Raw genomic sequence first — 22,886 nt, 5'->3', positions numbered from 1 at the left:
TTCATATTTTTTTTGTAGAGATAGGGTTTCACCATGTTGGCCAGGCTGATCTCGAACTCCTGAGCTCAAGTGATCCGCCCACTTTGGCATCCCAAAGTGCGGGGATTACAGGTGTCAGCCACCGCGCCTTGGCCTGTATTGTTTTTTAGTTTTGGTTTCATTTATTTCTGCTCTGATCTTTATTATTTCTTTTCTTCTACAAATTTTGGGTTTGGTTTGCTCTTGCATTTCTAGTTCTGTAAGAGACATTGTTGGGTTGTTTATTTGAAGTTTTTAAAGTCTTTTTTTCCCAGACAGGGTCTCGCTCTGTTGTCTGGGTTAGAGTGCAGTGGCATGGTCCTGGCCCTCTGCAGCCTCGACCTCCCAGGCTCAAGAGATCCTCTCACTTCAGCCTCCTGAGTAGCAGGAACTATAGGCATGCAGCACCACACCTGGCTAGTAAATTTTTTGTAGAGACGGGGTCTTGCTGTGTTGCCCAGGCTGGTCTTGAATGACTGGGCTCAAGCAATCCTCCTGCCTTGGCCTCCCAAGGTGTTGGGATTATAGGTGTAAGACACCACACCCAGCCTTTTCTGCTTTTTTCGGACGTACGCTCCCGTTGCTATAAACTTCCCTTAGCACTGCTTTCTCTGCATCCCATAGGTTTTGGTATGTCTTTTTTTTTTTTTTTTTTTTTTGAGACGGAGTCTCGCTCTGCCGCCCAGGAGTGCAGTGGCCGGATCTCAGCTCACTGCAAGCTCCGCCTCCGGGTTCCCGCCATTCTCCTGTCTCAGCCTCCCGAGTAGCTGGGACTACAGGCGCCGCCACCTCGCCCGGCTAGTTTTTTGTATTTTTTAGTAGAGACAGGGTTTCACCGTGTTAGCCAGGATGGTCTCGATCTCCTGACCTCGTGATCCGCCCGTCTCGGCCGCCCAAAGTGCTGGGATTACAGGCTTGAGCCACCGCGCCCGGCGGTATGTCTTTTTTTCTTTTTTCTTTTTGGAGACAGAGTCTTGCTCTGTCACCCAGACTAGAGTGCAGTGGTGCGGTCTCAGCTCCTGCAAGCTCCGCCTCCCGGGTTCACGCCATTCTCCTGCCTCAGCCTCCCGAGTAGCTGGGACTACAGGCACCCGCCACCATGCCCGGCTAATTTTTTGTATTTTTAATAGAGACGGGGTTTCACCGTGTTAGCCAGGATGGTCTCCATCTCCTGACCTCGTGATCTGCCTGCCTCGGCCTCCTGAAGTGCTGGGATTACAGGCATGAGCTACCATGCCCAGCCTGGTATGTCATATTTCCATTTTCATTTGTTTCAAGAAAATTTTTAGTTCCCTACTTAATTTCTTTGTTGACCCACTGGTCATTCAGGGGCATATTGTTTAATTTCCATGTGTTTGTGTAGTTTTCAAAATCCAAAATTCCTCTTGCTACTAATTTCTAGTTCACTTTCTTGCTTTTTAATTTTGTTTGATTTATTTATTTATTTATTTATTTATTTATTTATTTTTATTTTTTATTTTTAGATGGAGTTTCACTCTTGTTGCCCAGGCTGGAGTGCAGTGGTGCAATCTCGGCTCACCGCAACCTCCGCCTCCCCTGTTCAAGTGATTCTCCTACCTCAGCCTCTTGAGTAACTGGAATTACAGGCGTGCACCACCACACCTGCCTCTGATATTCTTTGTTTTGTACAATCGTTTTTGATTGTACAATATTTCTTATTTCGAAAACATTCCAATAATAGAGAAACTTTACATTTGATGGAGTTTGCTGCTCTCTACATATTTTATGTGTGTGAGCTGTCTCTGTATTTAGTTCTGCATTTGGACGTATGTCTTCATTTCACTATAGCACTACTAAATGTTTTAGAAAGGGCACAGCAGTGGCTGAGGCCAGCTTTGCCCAGGCTGGGTGATCAGGTGGTGGTGGGTTCTGGTGGATGCCAGTGTGCAGGTGGCGATGGTGTCGGCAGGCAGGGACGACCCCCATCCTTATTGCACTTGTGTTGTCTCTGAGGAAACAGCAGCTTCAGGTCTTAGGCAGGAGTCCCTTGTTCCTTGGAGAGGTTGGTACAGGGTTTCCTTCCTCCAGTCACTGGGCCGCCTCCGCAGGTAATCCAAAGGGTGCTCCAAGGAGGCTGCTGAGGGTCGGACCTTCCTGGGACCCATTTTCTTGATTTTTTATCTTGAAAGTAAATTGTGATATTTGTGCTCTCATAGCACAAGCAGCACGGTGACTAGCGTTTCACAGTGGTGCAGATGATCTCATGTGCTTTTGAAGTCCTGCCACCTTTCTAGCAGTGCCACACTGGGTTTTTTTTCAGTTCTTTTTAAAGAGGCGGGTCTTGCTATGTTGCTCAAGCTGGTCTTAAACTCTTTGGTTAGAGTGATCCTCCCACCTCAACCTCTCGAGTAGCTAGGATTGCAGGCACAAGCCACTGTGCCTGGGTGTGCCACATTTTAACTCTCTAGAAGTTAGGAGGCAGAACTCCCACATTTCTGGGAGTGACCTGTCCTCAGTCACCTTCCCAACCGGGAGTTTCCCCACAAAGGACAAAGTTCTGCCCTTGTTCTGAATTTTGACAAAGTGAGGCATTTCCCTTCCACAGAGAATGGGACTGAGCATGTCCTTGCTAGCGGTCCTCACACCTGGGGGAGCTGGTGGGGTGACTTCCTCTGTTCAGTTCCTCCTACCATGGTGTCCTGAGGCATCACGGGCTGAACGCTGCCCTTGTTCTCTGACACAGCCTGGGGTCTTCAGAAGCTGGGTGGAGTTGACTGATGGACACTGAATGGCCTATAAGAAGGTGCAGGTAGGGGGGTGTCATCTCCATCCTCTGAAGGTTTGTGGACCCCAAACTTAACCAAGAGGCAGAGCCTGAGACTGGGACAGAGAATGAGGGCAGGGTCTAGAAAGCTTTTCCCCAACTTGAGGTCCACCTTAAGGTATGGGGCCTACCCTCACCCTCTCACTGTCATCTAATAGTCCCAGGGGGACCTGGGAGGTGAGTTACCTGAGGCTCAGTAGCGTTCAGGCTGGGTGCCAGGGACACTCCTAGGCCATCTCCTTGCTGCTTGAGTAAGGGAGAAATCCCCAGGCCTACTGTGTCCCAGAGGAAGGAAAAATACACACAGTACTTTCCAGGGAGCCCTGCCTTTGTCCCAGGGACTCCAGGCTCTTTTTCATGTCTGAGCCCCACCTGGCACCTGTCCCAAGACTCACTCCTGAGATGGGATTAGATAAGGAGCAGAGGAGGAGCCAAGGCTTCTCCCTCAGGAAGTAAGTGCTCACATCCGACAGCGGCACCTACATGCCGGCCTGAACCAGGGCTAGGAGGTACCGGCCAGGATGTGGTCTTGCAGGCGAGTCCTCAGCTCAGACAAGGGAAGGCTGAGGACTGAGATGAAGACACCCAGAGTCTGGCTATTAGAGCACCTGGGGCCAGAGGGGGGTGGTTTCTGAAGGATCCAGGTGCTGGCTGATGCGGTAACTGGAGCAGGGGGCAGGCTGGACTCAGGGCTCACCAGGGACACAGTGAGAGTTTTATCTGGGCAGTCAAGACACTCTCGATGGGTGCAGGGGGTCTAGGAGATCCTAGAAGGTCTAGGTGGGCTGAAATAAGCCTGGCCATAAAGAGAAATATGTTTGGATTTTATTTATCCCATTTTTTTTTTCTGTTGACTTGAAAACCCTATCCCATGTCTGGTGAACCCAGAGCAAGGAGTCCAGAAGCTGCTGGAGGAGGAGCTATGGGAACCTCCGCCTCCCCTCTATGCACCGTTCCTGTGCCCCAATGCAAATTTCCACTGCACTCCTGCAATGATAATGCTCACTGCCAGGACCCATGCCCAGGGTCTCCCTCTTCAGCCCGAAAGACCACCATCAGGCATGGTCCCCACCCCTCCCGTGCACGGCCCCCACCCCTCCCATGCTGGCCCCCACCCCTCCCATGCTGGCCCACGGTGGAATCTGCCTCTCCGGTTTCTGGTGATTTCATCAGGGCCGCATCACATTGCTAGAGCTAGAGATAACATCTCCCTGTGGGTAACCCTTCCCTGCCAAGCCCCCTGAAGCTGGACCCAGGCTGAGAGGAGGGACTCTGGGGTGTGGAATGAATTTAGGGATGTGAGGGTCTACCAGGCAGAAGCAGGTTGGCTGTGATGTCAGCACAGAGCTCAGGAACGCTGCCACTGGACCCTGGGGCCTATGAGGAGGAGAAGAGGGCAGGAGCTGGTGAGGTGCTTGCAGAGACCCTGGGCTCCTATCCTACCATAAGCCTCACTGTCTCCTGATATCTGCAGCCAGGCCCTACTGACACCCCCAGGCCTGGGTGCAAGCAGAGACCCTACCCTTCCCAGGCCCCGGAGGACTGGTCCACCTTAACTGGGCAGCCCTTGGGGCGGGCGCTGGCCAGTGCCCCAGCCCAGGCCTCTGTGCTCTGTATGCACTGCCAGCCTGCCATCGGGCCCCTTGCAGCGGGTGGCAGCCCTGAACCATGATCGAGGGCACCTTAGAGCCAGACGGTCCCCTCTGGGGCTGGGACTGGGACAGTGACAATGACTGGGATAGTGCTGTGCTGGCCCTCCTGGCGCTGGCTGTGGTGGCTGCCACAGCGCTGGCCTTACACTGGTTTGGCTCCGGGCACGACCAAGAGGCGGCAGGACCAGTGTCCACAGCCCTCAGGGCTCAACCTCATCAGGCAGGAAGAGCGGAGCTGGCCCTGCAACCGAAGTCCAAGGTTAGTGATGGCAGCGAGGGGCAGAGCCCAGGGCAGGGGAAACCGGAGCCCCCAGGACGCGGCCAGCGGAGCCCTGTCCCTGCTGCAGCCCCGGGCGGGGACCCGGCCGCCATGGCCCGGCTTCCACTCAAGACAGCTGTCGAGGAGGCCCGCAGAGGGGCATTAGGACAACAACGGGGCAGTGCCACCCCCACGGCCCCCCGAGCGGAAGGAAAGGAGCCTCCCAGGCCGGGCACTGCCTTCCTGGGCAGGAGCGAAGAGCGGAGGATGTCCGCCCCCCTCCTGATCCATTTCACTCCTCGGAGCCCTGGCAGCGAAGCGGAGGCGCAGGCGGAGACAGGCGGTGTCAGGGCGCCCTCTCGCCAGGCGGCGGGCCCGGCGGGGCAACAGGACAGTGGCCCCTGGCGGGCGGGCGCGGGGCCCTCGGGCTCGCTGGGGAGAGGCCGGGGCCGGCGGCGGAGGATGGACGCCGGCTCGGGAGACAGAGTGCGCCGCCCCCGGAAACTGGACCCGCTTCGCCTGGGCGCCGCGGGGAGCGTGTGGGACGCGGTGGATGAGGCCGCCGCCCTGGACGCCCACGCGCGCGGCCTGCCCACAGGACCCCCACTCGCCCAGGAGCCCGCACCCCCGGTGCTGCCCGCGCCCCGCGCCCCGCAGCCTGGGTCTCAGACGGAGGGCTCTGGGGCTGAGGTTGGCTGGAGCAGGGAGGCTTCGGGGGTCCCTGCCCCCGGAGGAGGCTGGTCCTGGGCCAGCAGGGAGGTCCCGGGCACCCGGAGCTTTGGCCCAGCCCCAGGCTCTACGCGCCCCTGGCTAGACAGTCCGCCTCTAGGACGCCCACTCTCGTCCCAAGGGCCGGGGGCCTCAGGGGCCAACGATGCGGGCCAGGCCGGGGCTGACGGCCCCCGAGACGACAGTCCTGCCGCTGACCTGGGGCGCACCCGGCCCCTGGAGCAAGCAAAGCCGGCCGCAGCCTTCCGCAGCCGCGCCCCCTCCCGGAGCCGTGAGCCCGGCGCGCTCTCTGCCTCCCCGCCCGCAGCTCCCGGCCCCGGGTTGCCACCTGAAGCCCTGACTCTCCCGACCCCTTCTCCTTCAGATTTTTTGCCCCTGGGGGTTACCCAGGGTCCTTCTGTGGGCAAAAATCTCAGAGCAGCGCTAGCCCCAAGTTTAGCCTCAGCCCAAGTCTTAACTTCAGTTCCAACCTCAGTCCTAGCCCCAGCCCTGGCCTCATCCCCAGTGTCAGTACCGACCCCAGCCCCCACCTCAACCTCATCCCCCACCTCAGCCCCAACCCCAGCTCCAACTTCAGCTCCAACTTCAACCCCAGCCCCAGCCCCAAGTCCAGCTACAACTCCAGTCCCCGCTCCAGCCCCAGCTCCAGCTCCAGCCCCAACTCCAGCCCTAGCCCCAGTCCCAGTCCCAACCCTCACTTCAGCCCCAACCCCAGCCCTAACCCCAGCTCCACCTCCAGCCCTGACCCCAGCCGCATCCCCTGCCCCAGCCGCATCCCCTGCCCCAGCCGCATCCTCTGCCCCAGCCACATCCCCTGCCCCAGCCGCATCCCCTGCCCCAGCCGCATCCCCTGCCCCAGCTGGCGGGTCAAAGCCTCAGGAGAGTGTGGCTGTCCCCAGGCGCTACCAGGAGGGGCAGGTCTCAGCCAGCTGGGGAAACCTTACTGCCATGGTTCTTAGAAGCCACCCCTTCCCCAGGCAAGAGAGGCCCCAGGGGAGTGTCCCCAGGGCGGTTCCTGGGAGCCCTGTGGATCCCAGCACTTCCACACACTCTGAGGACAGTGATGGTCCCTCTTCTTCAGTGGGGACAGTCATGGGGACAGGTATAGGGGGCCTGGTCGAGGCTGGAGGTCAGCCACAGACAAGAAGCTCCGAGACCAACGGAACGCCCAGCCCAGACCCTCCCCCAGGCCTAAGAGGAGAGGGAACCAGGGAGAAAAGTCTAGACTCGCTGTCCCAAGCCGCGGTGCCCAGGGGCCCCCCACAGCCCCCTGCACAGAGGCCGTCTGGCCCCGTGGCCTGCTCCTCTGTGAGGCGCTCACAGCCGGTACCCCAGCCACGGAAACGCAGCAGGTGTGAAATCGCCCCGACCTCGCAGCAGGACGTCAGGCCGGCCGCCTCAGGGGACCCTCCAGGGGAGGCGCCGGGGGAGGGGGGCAGCCCTGCCGGCCGCAGCAGGGCGCTCACAGAGAAGCAGAAGGAGGCCCGGAAACTCCTGGTGTTTCTGCAGAGGCCCGGGAGTTGGGGGGTGGTGGAGGGGCCCCGGAAGCCCAGCTCCCCGGCCCTGGAGCCCACCACGGCGGCGGCCCTGCGCGCGCGGCTGGACCTGGGCAGTTGCCTGGACGTGCTGGCCTTTGCCCAGCAGCACGGGGAGCCCGGCCTGGCGCAGGAGACCTACGCGCTGATGAGCAACAACCTGCTGCGAGTGCTGGGAGACCCGAGCCTCTACCGCCGGCTGAGCGCAGCCGACCGCGAGCGCATCCTCAGCCTGCGGACCGGCCGGGGCCAGGCGGTGCTGGGCGTCCTCGTACTGCCCAGCCTCTACCAGGGGGGCCGCTCAGGGCCTCCCAGGGGCCCTCGTGGCGAGGAGCCTGCTGTGGCAGCCCCTGTGCCCCTGCCTCTACGTTCGCACCTGCATGTGTTCAACCCCCGGGAGAACACCTGGCGGCCCCTGACCCAGGTGCCCGAGGAGGCCCCGCTCCGGGGCTGCGGTCTCTGCACCATGCACAACTACCTGTTTCTGGCGGGGGGCATCCGAGGCTCCGGTGCCAAGGCCGTCTGCTCCAACGAGGTCTTCTGCTACAACCCTCTGACCAACATCTGGAGCCAGGTTCGGCCTATGCAGCAGGCCCGAGCCCAGCTCAAGCTGGTGGCCCTGGACGGGCTGCTGTATGCCATCGGTGGCGAGTGCCTGTACAGCATGGAGTGCTACGACCCGCGTACAGATGCCTGGACCCCACGCGCGCCTCTCCCCACAGGCACCTTCCCTGTGGCCCACGAGGCTGTGGCCTGCCGTGGGGACATCTACGTCACAGGGGGTCACCTCTTCTACCGCCTGCTCAGGTACAGCCCCGTGAAGGATGCTTGGGACGAGTGCCCATACAGTGCCAGCCACCGGCGTTCCAGCGACATCGTGGCGCTCGGGGGCTTCTTATACCGTTTCGACCTACTGCGGGGTGTGGGCGCCGCGGTGATGCGCTACAACACGGTGACCGGCTCCTGGAGCAGGGCTGCCTCCCTGCCCCTGCCCGCCCCCGCCCCACTGCGCTGCACCACCCTGGGTAACACCATTTACTGCCTCAACCCCCAGGTCACTGCCACGTTCACGGTCTCTGGGGGGACTGCACAGTTCCAGGCCAAGGAGCTGCAGCCCTTCCCCTTGGGGAGCACAGGGGTCCTCAGCCCATTCATCCTGACTCTGCCCGCTGAGGACCGGCTGCAGACCTCACTCTGAGTGGCAGGCAGAGACCCAAAGCTGCTTCACGGCTCTGCAGGGAGACTCTCCTGGGATGGGCCTGAGAGGCCAGGGCTCAGGGAGGGGCTGGGATCGGAACCTCCTGCTCTTGTTTCTGGACAACTTTCCCCTTCTGCTTTAAAGGTTGTCAATTATTTTGAAGCCCAGATGCCCTCAGCCTCTTTCTGCCCCTTACTCCACACTCAAACTGTTTCCTGACTCAATTCTGTGTCTGCTTACAGACCCACTCAGCCTGCTCACACCCCTCTGTCTGTGGGACTCCCCATTCCCTAGAGCCAGGGACTGATACGTCCCCGCAGACAAGGACCTGGCTTGCTGGAGCTCTGCTGAGCCGAGAGAGGAGGGGGTAGAAAACGTTCACACTTCCTAGGCTCTGTCAGCAGGACAGGGAGCAAAAATGTCCCCAGGCAATGCCCTCACCTCTGGGACTTTCTGCCTGTCCTAAGGCCTCCCCAGGTACCAACCCTGTAGCCATCTGGGTCTGTTTGACGCTCTGGATTCTCAAGGGCCTAGAACCCTTGCCTCTGAAACTGGGTCCGTTGGTGCTGTCCTGCAGTCTGCAGCCCCTACCCATACCCCCAGCCCACACCAGGCCAGGCCCACTCCGGGCTCACCACCCTCTGCAGCCTTGTGGGGCTCTCCAAGCCCCTCCAGAAGCCCACCCCACTTCTCACCAATCCCCTACCTCTAAATGAGGCCTGAGTGTCACCCTAGTTCTGCCCCTTTTTAGCTGTGTGGACTTGGACATTTGACTTCCCTTTCTCCTTGTCTGTAAAATGTGGACAGTGGACATCTGTCGCCCAGGAGAGTTGTGGGAGACAAGATCGCAGCTGTGAGCACCTTGCACGGTGTCCAGGACGCACAGCACAATCCATGCTGTGTTTTCTCCCCTTACGCACTTTGAAACCCATGCTAGAAAGGTGAATAAATCTGACTATGGCCCACTCCAACCTCCAGCCTGGGTGTCCCTGTCTGGGCTCTATTTTTTGTTTTTTTATTCTATGTTCAGCACCACTGGCACCAAATACATTTTAATTCACCGAAAGCACCTACAGCTTGCACTTGTCGTGTTTTGTTCACAAGGCTTGATAGGCAGCTGGGTGGATCATGGCATGGGAGAGAAGAGGTCCTCAGGCTGTGCTTAAAAATAAGTTTATTAAGAAACAAGTGCAGTGCATACAGCTGTTCGCATGGGCACCAGCTCCATCCCCCAGGGACCTCTTCACGGGCAGAGGGTGGCATGGCAGCTGTGGTGGGCCAGTGGGGCCTACGGTCTTTGCTTGGTCTCATGCAGCAGCTCTTGCCAGTTCTTCTCCATCTCCTCCTTGCAGTTGACGAAGGCATCCTCCAGCCGACGCATGGACTCGGCCAGCGTGGGGTTGGTGCGCATCACCACCATGTCATAGGCCATCCAGGTTGCCTGCACTGCAACAAGCAGACAGGCCTGGTCAGGCCACAGAGAGGGGCTGCCGCTCCGGGGTACTCCAGAAGGGTCAGATGCTTGCAGCTGGGCTCAGCATCTGGAGGCCCAGACCCTGCTGAGGCACCAGTTACTCCAGGGAGAGACAGCTGGTAGGCTACTTGTTACAGGCTCATAACAACTCCCTGCAAATATCCAGAGTGACACTTCCCAGTCTCATGCAAGGCATAACTTCTGGATACACCAGACATGATGTTAAAAAGCTAGAGGCCGGTCTGATACGAAATGTGAGGAGAATTAGAGCACACCGCAGCTCCTTACCTACATGCAGTTCACAGCCAGTGGCTGCAGGTGGCCCCTGAGGAGTCCTAACAACTACCCAAGCTCACACACTCAGGCAGAGCTGACTGTTCCTAGTCCTGCAAGACCCCAGCCTCATGTCACCTTATGTTCAGTGGCCTCGGATGCCTGCCCACCTCCACCTGGGCACCTCTATGCTTTCGCCGAGGCCCAAGCCTGGGGCTTTTCCCCTTGGAAAGGTGTCCTTGACCATCTACCAATGAACTGACGTACTCTCTTGCTCTTTCCCTCTGACAGCAACTTGAAGGTAGCATTCCCTGGGCCTATAGGTGGACACATGCTTCTTGTGTGAACTCTAAGGAAGTGTGTGCAGAAATCCCACCTCCAACCTTTTCTCTGCATAGTCCACTGGCTGGTGTGGTTCAGCCCTCTACAAATATACAGAACAAAGGTCATCTCCCCTCTGCACGACAACCAACTGTAGATAGCAAACATATCCCTTTAAAATTCCTCTTTGTGAAATCCTAACAAGCATCCCAGATCATTCCCGCACAGGGAGGCTGCAGACCACCTGGACAGCAGGTGCAGCAGGGACCTGGGAGCCAGAGCAGAGTGTGCCTTCCAGCTCTCCACCTGCCAACTATGTGACCTGGAACAAGTGGCTTAAATATATCAATCCCGGCCAGGCGCAGTGGGTCACGCCTATAATCCCAGCACTTTGGGAGGCTGAGGGGGGCGGATCATGAGGTCAAGAGATTGAGGCCATCCTGGCCAACATGGCCAGTGTTCCTGGCCCATCTCTACTAAAAATATAAAAATTAGCTGGGCGTGGTGGTGGGTGCCTGTAGTCCCAGCTACTAGGGAGGCTGAGGCAAGAGAATCGCCTGAACCTGGAAGGTGGAGGTTGCAGTGAGCCAAGATTGCACCACTGCACTCCAGCCTGGGCAACAGAGCGAAACTTTGTCTCAAAAAAAAAAAGAATCTATCTATCTATCTATCTATCTATCTATCTATCTATCTATCTATATCTATCTCAGTCTCCTCATCTTTGGAGACTCCACCAATCTCATGGCTTACTGTGAGGATTAAATGGGTGATATATGTAAACTGCCTGGCACACATGTTATGGACTGAATGTGTCCCCCCAGATTCACCTGTTGAAATCCTAACCCCCGACGTGAGGTATTAGGAGGTCGGGTCTTTTGGAGATGATTAGGTCCTAAGGGTAGACCCTCCTGAATGGCAGTACCCCTTAAAGAAGAGACACAAGAGCTTACTCTCACTCTATGCAAGGATATGTGAGGCTCTATGTGAGGATACAAGAAGGTGGCTGGTCGGGCAAGGTGGCTCATACCTATAATCCCAGCACTTTGGGAGGCTGAGGTGAGTGGATCACTTGAGCTCAGAAGTTTGAGATCAGCCTGGGCAACATGTTGAAACCCTGCCTCTATAGAAAATATAAAATTTAGCTGGGCATGGTGGTGTGCACCTGTAGTTGCAACTGCTCAGGAGGCTGAGGTGAAAAAAAGGATCCCTCGAGCCTGGAAGGCAGAGGTTGCAGTGAGCCAAGATTGCACCACTGCACTCCAGCTTGGGTGACAGAGTGTGACCCTGTCTCAAAAGAGAAAAAAAAAAAAAAGAAGGTGACCATCGTCCAGGTACAGTGGCTCACGCCTGTAATCCCAGCACCTTGGGAGGCCGAGGCCGGTGGATCACGAGGTCAGGAGATCGAGACCATCCTGGCTAACACGGTGAAACCCCGTCTCTACTAAAAATACAAAAAAATTAGCTGGGCGTGGTGGTGGGCGCCTGTAGTCCCAGCTACTCGGGAGACTGAGGCAGGAGAATGGCGTGAACCCAGGAGGCGGAGCTTGCAGTGAGCCGAGATTGCTCCACTGCACCCCAGCCTGGGCGACAGAGTGAGACTCCGTCTCAAAAATAAAACCAAAAAACAAAAAAACAGAAGAAGGTGACCATCTACAAACCAGGAAGAGACCTCTTACCACATACCAGATCTGTTGGCACCTTGATCTTGGACTTCCCAGCCTCGAGAAATGAATGTTTGTCTTGTATTGCTTTTGAGTTGAGATCTTGCTCTGTTGCCCAGACTGGAGTACAGTGGCAAAATCATGGCTCACTGCAGGCTCCAAACCCTCGGCTTGACTGATCCTCCCACCTCAGCCTCTAAGAGGCTGGGACCACAGGTGTGCAACACCATGCCCAGCTGTTTTTTGTTTTTTGTTGTTTTTTTTGAGATGGAGTTTCGCTCTTGTTGCCCAGGCTAGAGTGCAATGTCGCGATCTCAGCTCACCGCAACCTCCACTTTCCAGGTTCAAGCAATTCTCCTGCCTCAGCCTCCTGAGTAGCTGGAATTACAGGTATGTACCACCCGCCTGGCTAATTTTGTATTTTTAGTGGAGACAGGGTGTCTCTATTTGAGTTGAGGCTGGTCTCGAACTCCTGACCTCAGGCGATCCACCCACCTCGGCCTCCCAAAGTGCAGGGATTACAGGCGTGAGCCACCGTGCCCGGCCATAACAAAAAAACAAGTTTTTTGAGTGCAAATTAAATCACTGTTTCTTGGCTACATTCTCTAGAGAGTACCAGATTATAACTTTTCCTCATATTTTTCGTTGGTGCCCTAATGAAATAGGTTCCTTATTCCGTTCTAATGCACAAATTACTCTTATAATTGTCAAACTTATCTCTCCTCATTTTACTTCCCAGGAAACTAAAATCATGGTATTCTGAAGATGACCAAAGATATGAATCTCCCTCATTTGGCGTCGCACTCGGCCCGGATCTGTTTCACTGCAAATGCTCTGCTGCTAAAACGATACAAGCATCCTCCCTCTATGCCCAGGGATTATCACAGAAGAGAGAGTCTCACTCTGTCCCCCAGGCTGGAGTGCAGTGGTATGATCTCAGCTCACTGCAAGTTCCATCTCCTGGGTTCAAGTGATTCTCTTGCCTCAGCCTCCCGAGTCGCTGGGATTACAGGCGTCCGCCACCACGCCCGGCTAATTTTTGTATTTTTATTAGAGATGGAGTTTCACCATATTGGCCAGGCTGGTCTTGGACTCATGACCTTGTGATCCTCCTGCCTTGGCTTCCCAAAGTGCTGGGATTACAGGCATGAGCCACTGCATCCAGCCTGTAGCAGATTTATATAAAAATGCAACACGTGGCTGGGCGTGGTGGCTCATGCCTGTTATCCCAGCACTTTGGGAGACCAAGGTAGGCAGATCACGAGGTCAGGAGATTGAGACCATCCTGGCTAACACGGTGAAACCCCATCTGTACTAAAAATACAAAAAAAAAAAAAAAAAAAAAAATTAGCCATGTGTGGTGGCGGGCACCTGTAGTCCCAGCTACTCAGGAGGGTGAGGCAGGAGAATGGCATGAAGCTGCAAGGGAGAGCTTGCAGTGAGCCAAGATCGTGCCACTGCACTCCAGCCTGGGTGACAGAGCGAGACTCCATCTCAAAAAAGAAAAAAAAAGAAAAAAAGCAGTGTAGGTCCTTTGGCATGCCAGATGGTTTAGGATTAAATGTTAAAAAGGAATGCAAAGCAAAGTAGAAGAAAATACAACTAATATTTCACTGATCTCAGATTAGGAAAAGACATTCTAGGTGTCAAAATAATGGGAATAAATCAGAAAGGAAAATATTGATAGATTTTTCAATATATAAAACTGTTTGCTGGCTGGGCATAGTGGCTCACGTGTGTAATCCTAGCACTTTGGTAGGCCAAGGCAAGTGGATCACCTGAGGTCAGGAGTTCGAGACCAGCCTGGCCAAAATGGTGAAACCTCATCACTACTAAAAATACAAAAATTAGCTGGGCGTGGTGGCGGGCGCCTGTAATCCCACCTACCCAGGAGGCTGAGGCAGGGGAATCACTTGAATCCGGGAGGCGGAGTTGCAATGAGTTGAGATCACATCATTGCACTCAAGCCTGGGTGACAGAGTGAGACTCCATCTCAAAAAAAAAAAAAAAAAAAAAGGCCGGGCGCAGTGGCTCACACCTGTAATCCCAGCACTTTGGGAGGCTGAGGTGGGCAGATCACAAGGTCAGGAGATCAAGACCATCCTGGCCAACATGGTGAAACCCCGTCTCCATTAAAAATACAAGGCCAGGCGCGGTAGCTCACACCTGTAATCCCAGCACTTTGGGAGGCTGAGGCGGGCGGATCACGAGGTCAGGAGATCGAGAACATCCTGGATAACACGGTGAAACCTCATCTCTACTAAAAATACAAAAAATTAGCCAGGCATGGTGGCGGGCGCCTGTAGTCCCAGCCACTCGGGAGGCTGAGGCAGGAGAATGGCGTGAACCCGGGAGGCGAAGCTTGCAGTGAGCCGAGGTTGTGCCACTGCACTCCAGCCTGGGCGACAGAGCGAGACTCTTTCTCAAAATAAATAAATAAATAAAATCAAGCTGTGCTCTGACCACCTTGGGCACATGTCATTAGGACCCCCTGAGGTTGTGTCACAGGTAAGTGTCCCCAAACTTGGCAAAATAAACTTTCTAAATTAACTGATACGTGTCTCAGCTATTCATAGTTCACAAGTACATAGGCAAAATATTGCAAACATTTCTAAGTATAGATTTTCTAAAGTCTGCTCTAGTGAACACAAATTATTTGGCCAGGCACCCTGGCTCACACCTGTAATCCCAACACTTTGGGAGGCCAAGGTGGGTGTGTTGCTTGGCCAAAATTGGTTCAAGCCATGAGGAGAAGGATAAATTGGGTATGACTCATCATACCTGCCTCTCCTTTGGAATTCAGAAAAAGGTGACCAGCATTAACATGAACACAGACCTTAAGTTTGATAAGAAACCTTTACAATCTATTCCCTCTGAAGCCTGCTACCTGGAGGCTTCCTCTGCATGATAAAACTTTGGTCTCCACAACCCCTTATCATCATAACCCAGACATTCTTTTCTATCGATTCCAGGTCTTTAGACAGTAACTCTTTCCACCAGTTGCCAATCAGAAACAATTTAATCTACTTGTAACCTGGAATCATCCCCCTTTGAGTTGTCCCACCTTTCCAGATCGAACCAATGTACCTCTTACAGGTACTGACTGATGTATTCTCCCTCCCTAAAACGTATAAAAGCAAGCTGTACCCTGCCAACCTTGAGCATATGTCCTGAGGACCTCCTGAGGGTGTGTCACAGGTGCATCCTTAACCTTGGCAAAATAAACTTTCTAAATTGATTGAGACCTGTCTCAGATGCTTTTGGGTTCACACATCCTACCTGAGATTTTCTCCATCTCTTCCAATAGTTTTTCCAAGTCCTTATTCAGATCTGACAGCATTTTCAGCATGTTGTCATAGTTTCTTTCCTCAGGGTCAGCATCAGCCATCTAGGCAATGCACAGAAAGAAGCTGCAGTGAGACAGACCCACATTTCAATTCCAGCTCCACTGGTTATAACTCAGTGATTTCTCCAAGGAATTCCTTCCCCATCTCTCAGATTCAGACAATACCACTTCCTCCACAGGGCTGTTGTGAAGGTTAAATGGGAAATGTCTAAACGCCCCAGCATAGCATTTGTCACATATAAGTCGTCCTTCCCCTTTCTTCCATCCTTGCCATACAAACGTAGCTGAAGGCTGGAGTCATTAACATAGAAAACATCTTCATCATCATAAGGAAAAAAGTCTGTCATAATGGTGACATGGAATTTTTTCCGGCAAAACCATACTGAGTTCCCAGTAAGATGCGAGCTATTGTGCTGATATGTTATAAAGATACAATTCCTGTACCTAAGGAATTTCTAGTGCAATATGGGAGTAAGTCACACACACCATATGACAAACCAGGATGTGACAGATGTCAAAGCAGTTAATGTAATAATTACAGACGTCAAGCGATGGGAGCCTGGAGGGGAGTAAGTTTAATTTTAAAATATGAAATGATTCATACATTAAAAAATTATCATCAACTTCATTTTCCAGAAGAATTCTCCTGGGCATTAGAGGTAGTGCCCCATAGAGACTGTCCTGGTTCTGGAATTGAGCTGCCTGGGTTCAAATCTTGGCTCCACCACATATCAGCAGTGTTATGTTTGGCAACTTACACATCATCTTGACAAATTTTTGGTAATTTTTGTAGGTTTTTTTTTTTTTTTTTTTTGAGACGAAGTTTTGCTCTTGTTGCCCAGGCTGGAGCACAATGGCATGACCTTGGCTCACCACAACCTCTGCCTCCTGGATTCAAGTGATTCTCCTGCCTCAGCCTCCCGTGTAGCTGGGATTACAGGCACGCACCACCACGCCCAGCTAATTTTGTATTTTTAGTAGAGACAGGGTTTCTCCATGTTGGCCAGACTGGTCTCGAACTCCCGACCTCAGGTGATCCACCCACTTTGGCCTCCCAAAGTGCTGGTATTATAGGTGTGAGCCATCGCACCCAGCCAAGTTTTGTATTTTTTTAAAAGGGAATTATTAGTAGTACCTGTATCTTGTGGAGTTTTGTGAGGATTAATTTAAATAAATTATATACTGTTCAGCACAGTACCTACCATAAGGAGCACTTAATAAATCATATCTGTTGTTATTTAAAATGTTGAACAGTAATTAAATCACTCCAGATCCTCTCATCTTTATTAATATACATTAATTCATTCTGTTAATATTTGATGCTCACCTATTTATCTACAAGGCACTAGTAAGAAAGGAGAGAAATAGATTAATAATGTTGTAAGAGCTGTCAGGGAACTTGTAACCTCATGAAGGTGAAGGAAGGAGCCAGGTAAGCATAAAATAGGGAGGGATGGGCCACAGATGCTGTGGTATTGTTCCCACTGTGCATGTGGGGAAAGCCTTCCTGGTCTTTACTTCAGAGTTATAGGCATCCACTCAGTTCTCCTGTGACTTCCTGGGCCTACCTCATCATGGTGCCTCTTAGCTGGTATGGTGATTGTGGATTCCTCTACCTCCCCAACTAGACTGTGGGGTCCTGGAGAGTAGAAGCCATCTTTCCAATGAACTATTCCTAGTGTTCAGCTCACAGCTAGGAAAACAGCAGTGCTTAATAAATATTGGCTGAATAAAGGAGTTGACTATTGTAAAGCCCTAATTCTGAAAGAAAATCATGATCATTGGCCAAGCGCAGAGGCTCACGCCGGTGATCCCAGCACTTTGGGAGGCCGAGGCGGGTGGATCACCTGAGGTCAGGTGTTTGGGACCAGCCTGGCCAAAATGGTGAAACCCCATCTCTACTAAAAATATAAAAATTAGCCGGGTGTGGCAGTGGGTGCCTGATCCTAGCTACTGGGATTACTGGGGAGGCTGAGGCAGGAGGATCACTTGAACCAGGGAGGCAGAGGTTGCAGTGAGCCGAGATTGTGCCATTGCACTCCAGCCTGGGCAACAAGAGGGAAACTTCATCTCAAAAAAAAAAAAAAAAAAGAAAATTATTATCTTTCCCCTCTTGCCATCCTCCCTGTTAAGGGTAGAGATTCTGAGGGGGAGGCAAAGGGCCCTCCAGGAGGCCTGACAGGCAGATCTGAGAATGAGGATGCAGGGGCAGGGTGTATGGTCTTTTGGGATCTGTAAAGGAGCTACTTCTGTGGGCATGAAGCCATTCCACATGCAGGGACCCCATCCTGCTTTTTGGTAAGTAGGAATAGTTTGCTAAGCGTGAGTGGGGAGGTACAGGCAGGTGGCAGGGCAGAGGGCTAATAGTGGGTGATGGGAGGAAGAAATGTCTGGAACGCCTTCCTTAACCCTCTCCTATAGCTATTTCCTCTCCTTCCTTTCCCAGCCAGGCCTCACACATTTGCTTGTCCTCCTCACTCCACTGTCATCTGGCATCTGTCTCTGATACTGACAATGCCCTCACCAAAGTCATAACTGGCACACCCAGGGCACTTTCTGTCTTTCTTTTATTTAACATATCTGCAGCACTGACATTTGGCCACTTTCTCCTGCTCAAAATCCTCTTCTCTTGATGTTTTAACCTTGTTTTCTCCAAACTCTGTCCACCTCTGGTAGTTCCTTCCCTGCTCTTTCTTGGCTCTCTCCTTTGCTGGCTCTAATGGGTCAAACAGGGTCCTTTCAGCCCCTTCTCTTCTCACTACACACTCTTTTTTGTTTGTTTGTTTGAGACGGAGTCTCACTCTGTTGCCCAGGCTGGAGTGCAGTGGCGTGATCTTGGCTCACCGCAACCTCCACCTCCCCAGGTTCAAGCAATTCTCCTGCCTCAGCCTTCTGAGCAGCTGAGATTACAGGCGCCTGCCACCATGCCCGGATAATTTTTGTATTTTCAGTAAAGATGGCGTTTTGCCATGTTGATCAGGCTGGTCTCAAACTCCTGAACCTCAGGTGATCTGCCTGCCTCGACCTCCCAAAGTGCTGGGATTATAGGTGTGAGCCACCATGCCTGGCCAGGACTTTGATTTTTATTCTGAATGAGATGAGGAAACACTGGAAAAATCTGACAAAGGTGATGTGATTTGAATAATGACTTAAAAGGATCACTCTGGCTTCTATGTTGAGAATAGACTTAGGGGTGGAAATGGTGGAACAGGGACATCAGTTAGGAGGTAGCTGCAGGCCGGGCGCGGTGGCTCAAACCTGTAATCCCAGCACTTTGGGAGGCCGAGATGGGCGGATCACGAGGTCAGGAGATCGAGACCATCCTGGCTAACACGGTGAAACCCCGTCTCTACTAAAAAAATACAAAAAAACTAGCCAGGCGAGGTGGTGGGCGCCTGTAGTCCCAGCTACTCGGGAGGCTGAGGCAGGAGAATGGCGTGAACCCGGGAGGCGGAGCTTGCAGTGAGCCGAGATCCCGCCACTGCACTCCAGCCTGGGAGACAGAGCAAGACTCCGTCTCAAAAAAAAAAAAAAAAAAAAAAAAAAAAAAAAAAAAAAAAAGGAGGTAGCTGCAAAACTCCAGGTAAGGAATGATGAGGCTTGGACCAGAGTGTTAGAAGTGGAGGTAGTGGCCAGGCTTAGTCGCTTATGCCTGTAATCCCAGCACTTTGGAAGGCCAAGGCGGGGGGATCACAAGGTCAGGAGTTCAAGACCAGCCTGGCAAACATGACAAAACCCTGTCTCTACTAAAAATACAAAAATTAGCTGGGCATGGTGGTGTGTGCCTGTAGTCCCAGCTACTCAGGAGGTCGAGGCAGTAGAATCCCTTCAACCCAGAAGGTGGAGGTTGCAGTGAGCCGAGATCGTGCCACTGCTCTCCAGCCTGGGTGACAGAGCAACACTCTGTTTCAAAAAAACAAAAACAAAAATAAATAAAAAGTGACCACTGGATTTGACAACCTGGAGATCACACTGGCAATCTTGACAGGAGCTGTTTTCATGGAGTGGCTGGAACAAGAGCCCAGTTGAAATGTTTCTAAAGAGAGGGAAGGAGAAGTAGAAACTGGTGAGTTTTACTTCAAAGAGAAGCAGAGAAACAAGCCAGTACCTGGAATGTAATGTAGAGTCACAGGGGTATTTTGTTTTAAGTTGGGAGATATTACACTAGTGTCAAAGACTACAGTATTTGGGCATGGCAGGCCCAGGCACAGTAGCTCATGCCTGGAATCCCAGTGCTTTGGGAGGCTAAAGTAGGAGAAATGCTTGAAGGCAGGAGTTTGAGAGCAGCCTGGGCAACAGTCTCCACAAAAAATATTTTAAAATAACCGGGTGTGTTGGTGCACACCTGCAGTCCTAGTTACTCAGGAGGCTGAGATGGGACAGTTGTACTCTAGGCTACAGAGGAAGAGCTGGAAGATCTCCTCTGCAAAAGAAAAAAAGGCTAAGTAAATTCAAGATATTTGATTGGGGTGTCACTGATCAACTCGGTGAGATGTTTCAGGAGAGGCATAAAAGTAAAAATATTTTCGTGAATAATTAATGGATCATTAGACAAAATGGATCGTGTGTACGGATTTAGATGGGAAGGGGAGAAAAAAATAGGAGATAACTAGAACGTGATACAGAGTGAAGGTTTTTTGCTTTTTGAATTCCTCATGTTTCTAGGCTGTGTGGAAAGAGCTAGCTTGACAGAAAAGCCCCCAAGAATCAGGGGAAAGGGTAACTGATAGGTGCAGGGACTGGTCTCAGACAAGTAATTTCACCCTATGCAGGTAAGGGAAGGTAAGGAGGTAGGGATAGAATAAGGTAGGTAGAAGTAAAGGTAGGATGGCAAGGGGGGCATTTCAGGCCTGATGGTCTCTAACTCCCTAATAAATGGCAATGAAAAGTTTCTTCTTGTAACAACAGACGTTCTTGGTTTGAGGAGAATGATAAAGCTTTATCAAAGCTGCATGCCTCCCTAGGGGCACTTAGGCATGTGGCTGAGGCCACATGGCTACAGTGTCCTCAGGACCCTAAGATGGCACACAGACAATGTCTGGAGTGTAGAAGGCCTGGGAATGTAAACATACACACAGTGGATGGACAAGGTAAGGACACTGAGGGCACAAGTATGAGTGGTTTAAGGGGTGCTTAAGATGATGGGGTGAAGCAGAGACATATAAAAGACGTAGTTTCTATAAGTGGGGCATTGGGGTGGCCCCATGTAGATTTGGGGATAGAGCATGAGACTGCTAGAAGGATGGAGGCTGTGGCCAGAGCAGCACTGGATCTCAGAAGAGGGATGGGTCTGAAAAGGAGATCCAGGGAGAGGGTGTGAAAGCTGATGTGGAGGAAGCAGCCACAGGATTAGAATTCATGGCATTTCTTCCCTGATGAGACTGCCCGGGATGACTGGGACTGGGTGGAGAAAGAGGCCTGAGCCTGCACCAAAACAATGGAACGGGGCTTAGGATGGGTGGCGGGAGTGTGGAGCGGGAGAAGTGTGGGGCAGGAGGAGTGTGGAGCGGGAGAAGTGTGGGGCAGGAGGAGTGTGGGACGGGAGGAGTGTGGGGCGGGAGGAGTGTGGGGCGGGAGTGTGGGGTCTGGGTTGGGTATCACTTTGGGTGTGAAGGACAGGAGTTGAGGGAGTCAGAGCCTAGAGTCTGGTTTGTGGTCTGAGTGTCTTGCCCGGTACAAAGAGTTTCTAATAGAGCCTGGGATCCCTCTCAGAACAAGGAATGTGAGGGGATAAGAGGGATGCTTGGTGCAGAGATGTGCTCCTCTGTACGGGATGACAGCAGCATAGGAAGGGAATGTACCTGTGATGTGCGGAGGGAAGTCTTGGAGTTGGGGCTATGAAGAGTCTGGGCCGGTCCTGAAGTGCAGGTGGGAGGAAGCCAGAGGTGCGGGTGGGAACTTGGGGTGTGAGGTGGTGTGTGGACTCTGGGGTCCCAGGTGTGGCAGATGTAAGGGTAAGAGGGGCAGGTTGCATGGAATGAGAAGCCCAGAGTGTGTAGACTTCAGGATCGGGAGTGTACCGTGTGAGGAGATGTAGATGAGTTGTAAGGGCCTGAAGGACTGAGGTGAGGCATGTGAGGTGGGGAGAGTGGGGTATGGGGTGTGCAGTGAGGGGAGAGGGGGAGGAATGAGGCAGCGTGAGGGGTGAGGCGGGATAAGGGTGAGGGGTGAGGTGGCGTGAGGTGGGGTGAGGGGTGATGTGAGAGATGAGGGGTGAGGGGTGAAGGGTGAGGGGTGAGGCGGGGTGAGGCGGGGTGAGGTGCGGGGTGAAGCAGGATGAGGGGTGACGGGCGAGGCGAGGTGAGGGGTGAGGTGAGGTGAGGCGGAGTGAGGCGGGGTGAGGTGGGGTGAGGTGGGGTGAGGTGAGGGATGAGGTGGGGTGAGGTGAGGTGACGGGTGAAGCAGGATGAGGGGTGAGGGGCGAGGCGGGTGAGGGGTGAGGTGAGGGGTGATGTGAGAGATGAGGGGTGAGGGGTGAGGCGGGGTGAGGTGAAGTGAGGCGGGGTGAGGTGAAGTGAGGCGGGTGAGGGGTGAGGTGGGGTGAGGCGGGTTGAGGTGAAGTGAGGCGGGTGAGGGGTAAGGTGGGGTGATGTGGGGTGAGGCGGGGTGAGGTGAGGTGAGGTGGGGTGGGGTGAGGTGACGGGTGAAGCAGGATGAGGGGAGAGGGGCGAGGCGGGTGAGGGGCGAGGCGGGTGAGGGGTGAGGTGAAGAGTGAGGCGGGGGTGAGGGGCGTTGGGGGAGGAGCACGGGGTGTGGGGTGAGTGGAGTCGGGTCGAAGCCAAGGGTCTGGTTTGGGGTTGGTGCCGCCGCGAACGCCAGGACAGGGTCAGGCGGAGCCCAGCCCTCAGGGCGCGTCGGGAGGGCCGGGGTCCGGGGCGGCGCGGCCTCGCTCACCTCCGGCTTGGCCCGCGCTCCAGTCCTGCTCTGGCGCCCCCAGCGGCCGCTTGAGGAACAAGGCCGCTCCTCACGAGGGATGCCCCGCCCTTTCCGGTAGCGGACCCGCCCCGGAAGTGGCCTTTCGCCCTCATTGGGTGTCCTCGGGAAAAGAGGCGGGTCATCTCGTGTTGCTCCCGTCGGTACGCGGCGTCCGCGTCTGGGACTGGCAGGTGCGGTGCTGGGGACGTCCTGAGGTTGAGGGAGAACCCTGCGGAGATGAAGAGCTTCCCGGCCTGACAGTTTTGCCCCCACCTCCTTCTTGAGCTTAAGGATTTACACGCAGGGCCCCGTTTGCCTGCTGTGTCCCCAGTGTCCCGGACAGCGCCCGGTACCAAAGGTGCTGGTAAACATTTGCCGAATGAGGAGCGAACGCCCAGCTAGTTCCACTGTCACAGCGACCATGTGTGGCGGACATTGTCTGGCATGTGTCTTACAGAGGAGGCAGCCCAGGCTCAGGGAGACGAGGCAGAGGTGCACGCAGGTCCATGTGGGCTGGAAAGTGCTGGGGTCTCCCGGGCGCTCCTGGTCTCCAGGCAAGAACTGGAAGCAGAGCCACTCAGCACCGAGAGGGGCAGTGACAGAAGCCTCCGGCTGAGAGGAGGCTAACCAGAGGCCAGTCTGAGCTCAGCCTTTTTTTCAGAGGGCCATGGGCACCCTACAAGGGTGGTAAGTAGGCGAGTGGCAGAGCTAAAAGGTCTC

General features: G+C 53.8%; 2 protein-coding genes across 5 annotated transcripts; one reads left to right on the top strand and one right to left on the bottom strand.

Annotated features, from left to right (window-relative positions):
* The first annotated feature begins 4,118 nt into the window (after positions 1-4,118).
* Positions 4,119-9,147, top strand: KLHDC7B (kelch domain containing 7B). The gene has a single exon (XM_015150692.3). The coding sequence runs from the start codon at positions 4,472-4,474 to the stop codon at positions 8,174-8,176; it is 3,705 nt and encodes a 1,234-aa protein (XP_015006178.3). The 5' UTR covers positions 4,119-4,471; the 3' UTR covers positions 8,177-9,147.
* A 186-nt stretch (positions 9,148-9,333) lies between these two features.
* Positions 9,334-22,246, bottom strand: SYCE3 (synaptonemal complex central element protein 3). 4 transcript variants are annotated; one of them, XM_015150640.3, is made up of 4 exons: positions 22,146-22,206; positions 19,212-19,287; positions 15,185-15,293; positions 9,334-9,622 (listed from the first exon to the last, which is right to left on the bottom strand). In XM_015150640.3, the coding sequence occupies exons 3-4, from the start codon at positions 15,291-15,293 to the stop codon at positions 9,465-9,467; spliced, it is 267 nt and encodes an 88-aa protein (XP_015006126.2). In that variant the 5' UTR covers positions 19,212-19,287; positions 22,146-22,206; the 3' UTR covers positions 9,334-9,464. The 4 variants fall into 4 exon arrangements, with proteins under 4 accessions (XP_015006126.2, XP_015006127.1, XP_015006128.1 ...); XM_015150641.3 differs by lacking the exon at positions 19,212-19,287 and having other exon boundaries at positions 22,146-22,246; XM_015150642.2 differs by lacking the exon at positions 19,212-19,287 and having other exon boundaries at positions 15,185-15,315; positions 22,146-22,235.
* Positions 22,247-22,886: the final 640 nt, after the last annotated feature.

Source organism: Macaca mulatta, chromosome 10 (genome assembly GCF_049350105.2).
Source record: "Macaca mulatta isolate MMU2019108-1 chromosome 10, T2T-MMU8v2.0, whole genome shotgun sequence".
In the NCBI taxonomy this organism is placed as follows: Eukaryota; Metazoa; Chordata; class Mammalia; order Primates; family Cercopithecidae; genus Macaca; species Macaca mulatta.
This window is presented reverse-complemented; position numbering and strand designations above follow the sequence as displayed.

What these genes read in the sequence shown, in the direction of transcription:
- KLHDC7B (XM_015150692.3), top strand. Translation starts at nt 4,472, where the DNA reads ATGATCGAGGGCACCTTAGAGCCAGACGGTCCCCTCTGGGGCTGGGAC.
- SYCE3 (XM_015150641.3), bottom strand. Translation starts at nt 15,293, where the DNA reads ATGGCTGATGCTGACCCTGAGGAAAGAAACTATGACAACATGCTGAAA. An exon ending in AGAGATGGAGAAAATCTCAG is followed by an intron (nt 9,623 to 15,184) that starts GTAGGATGTGTG and finishes TGCTTGTTGCAG; the next exon opens with TGCAGGCAACCTGGATGGCC.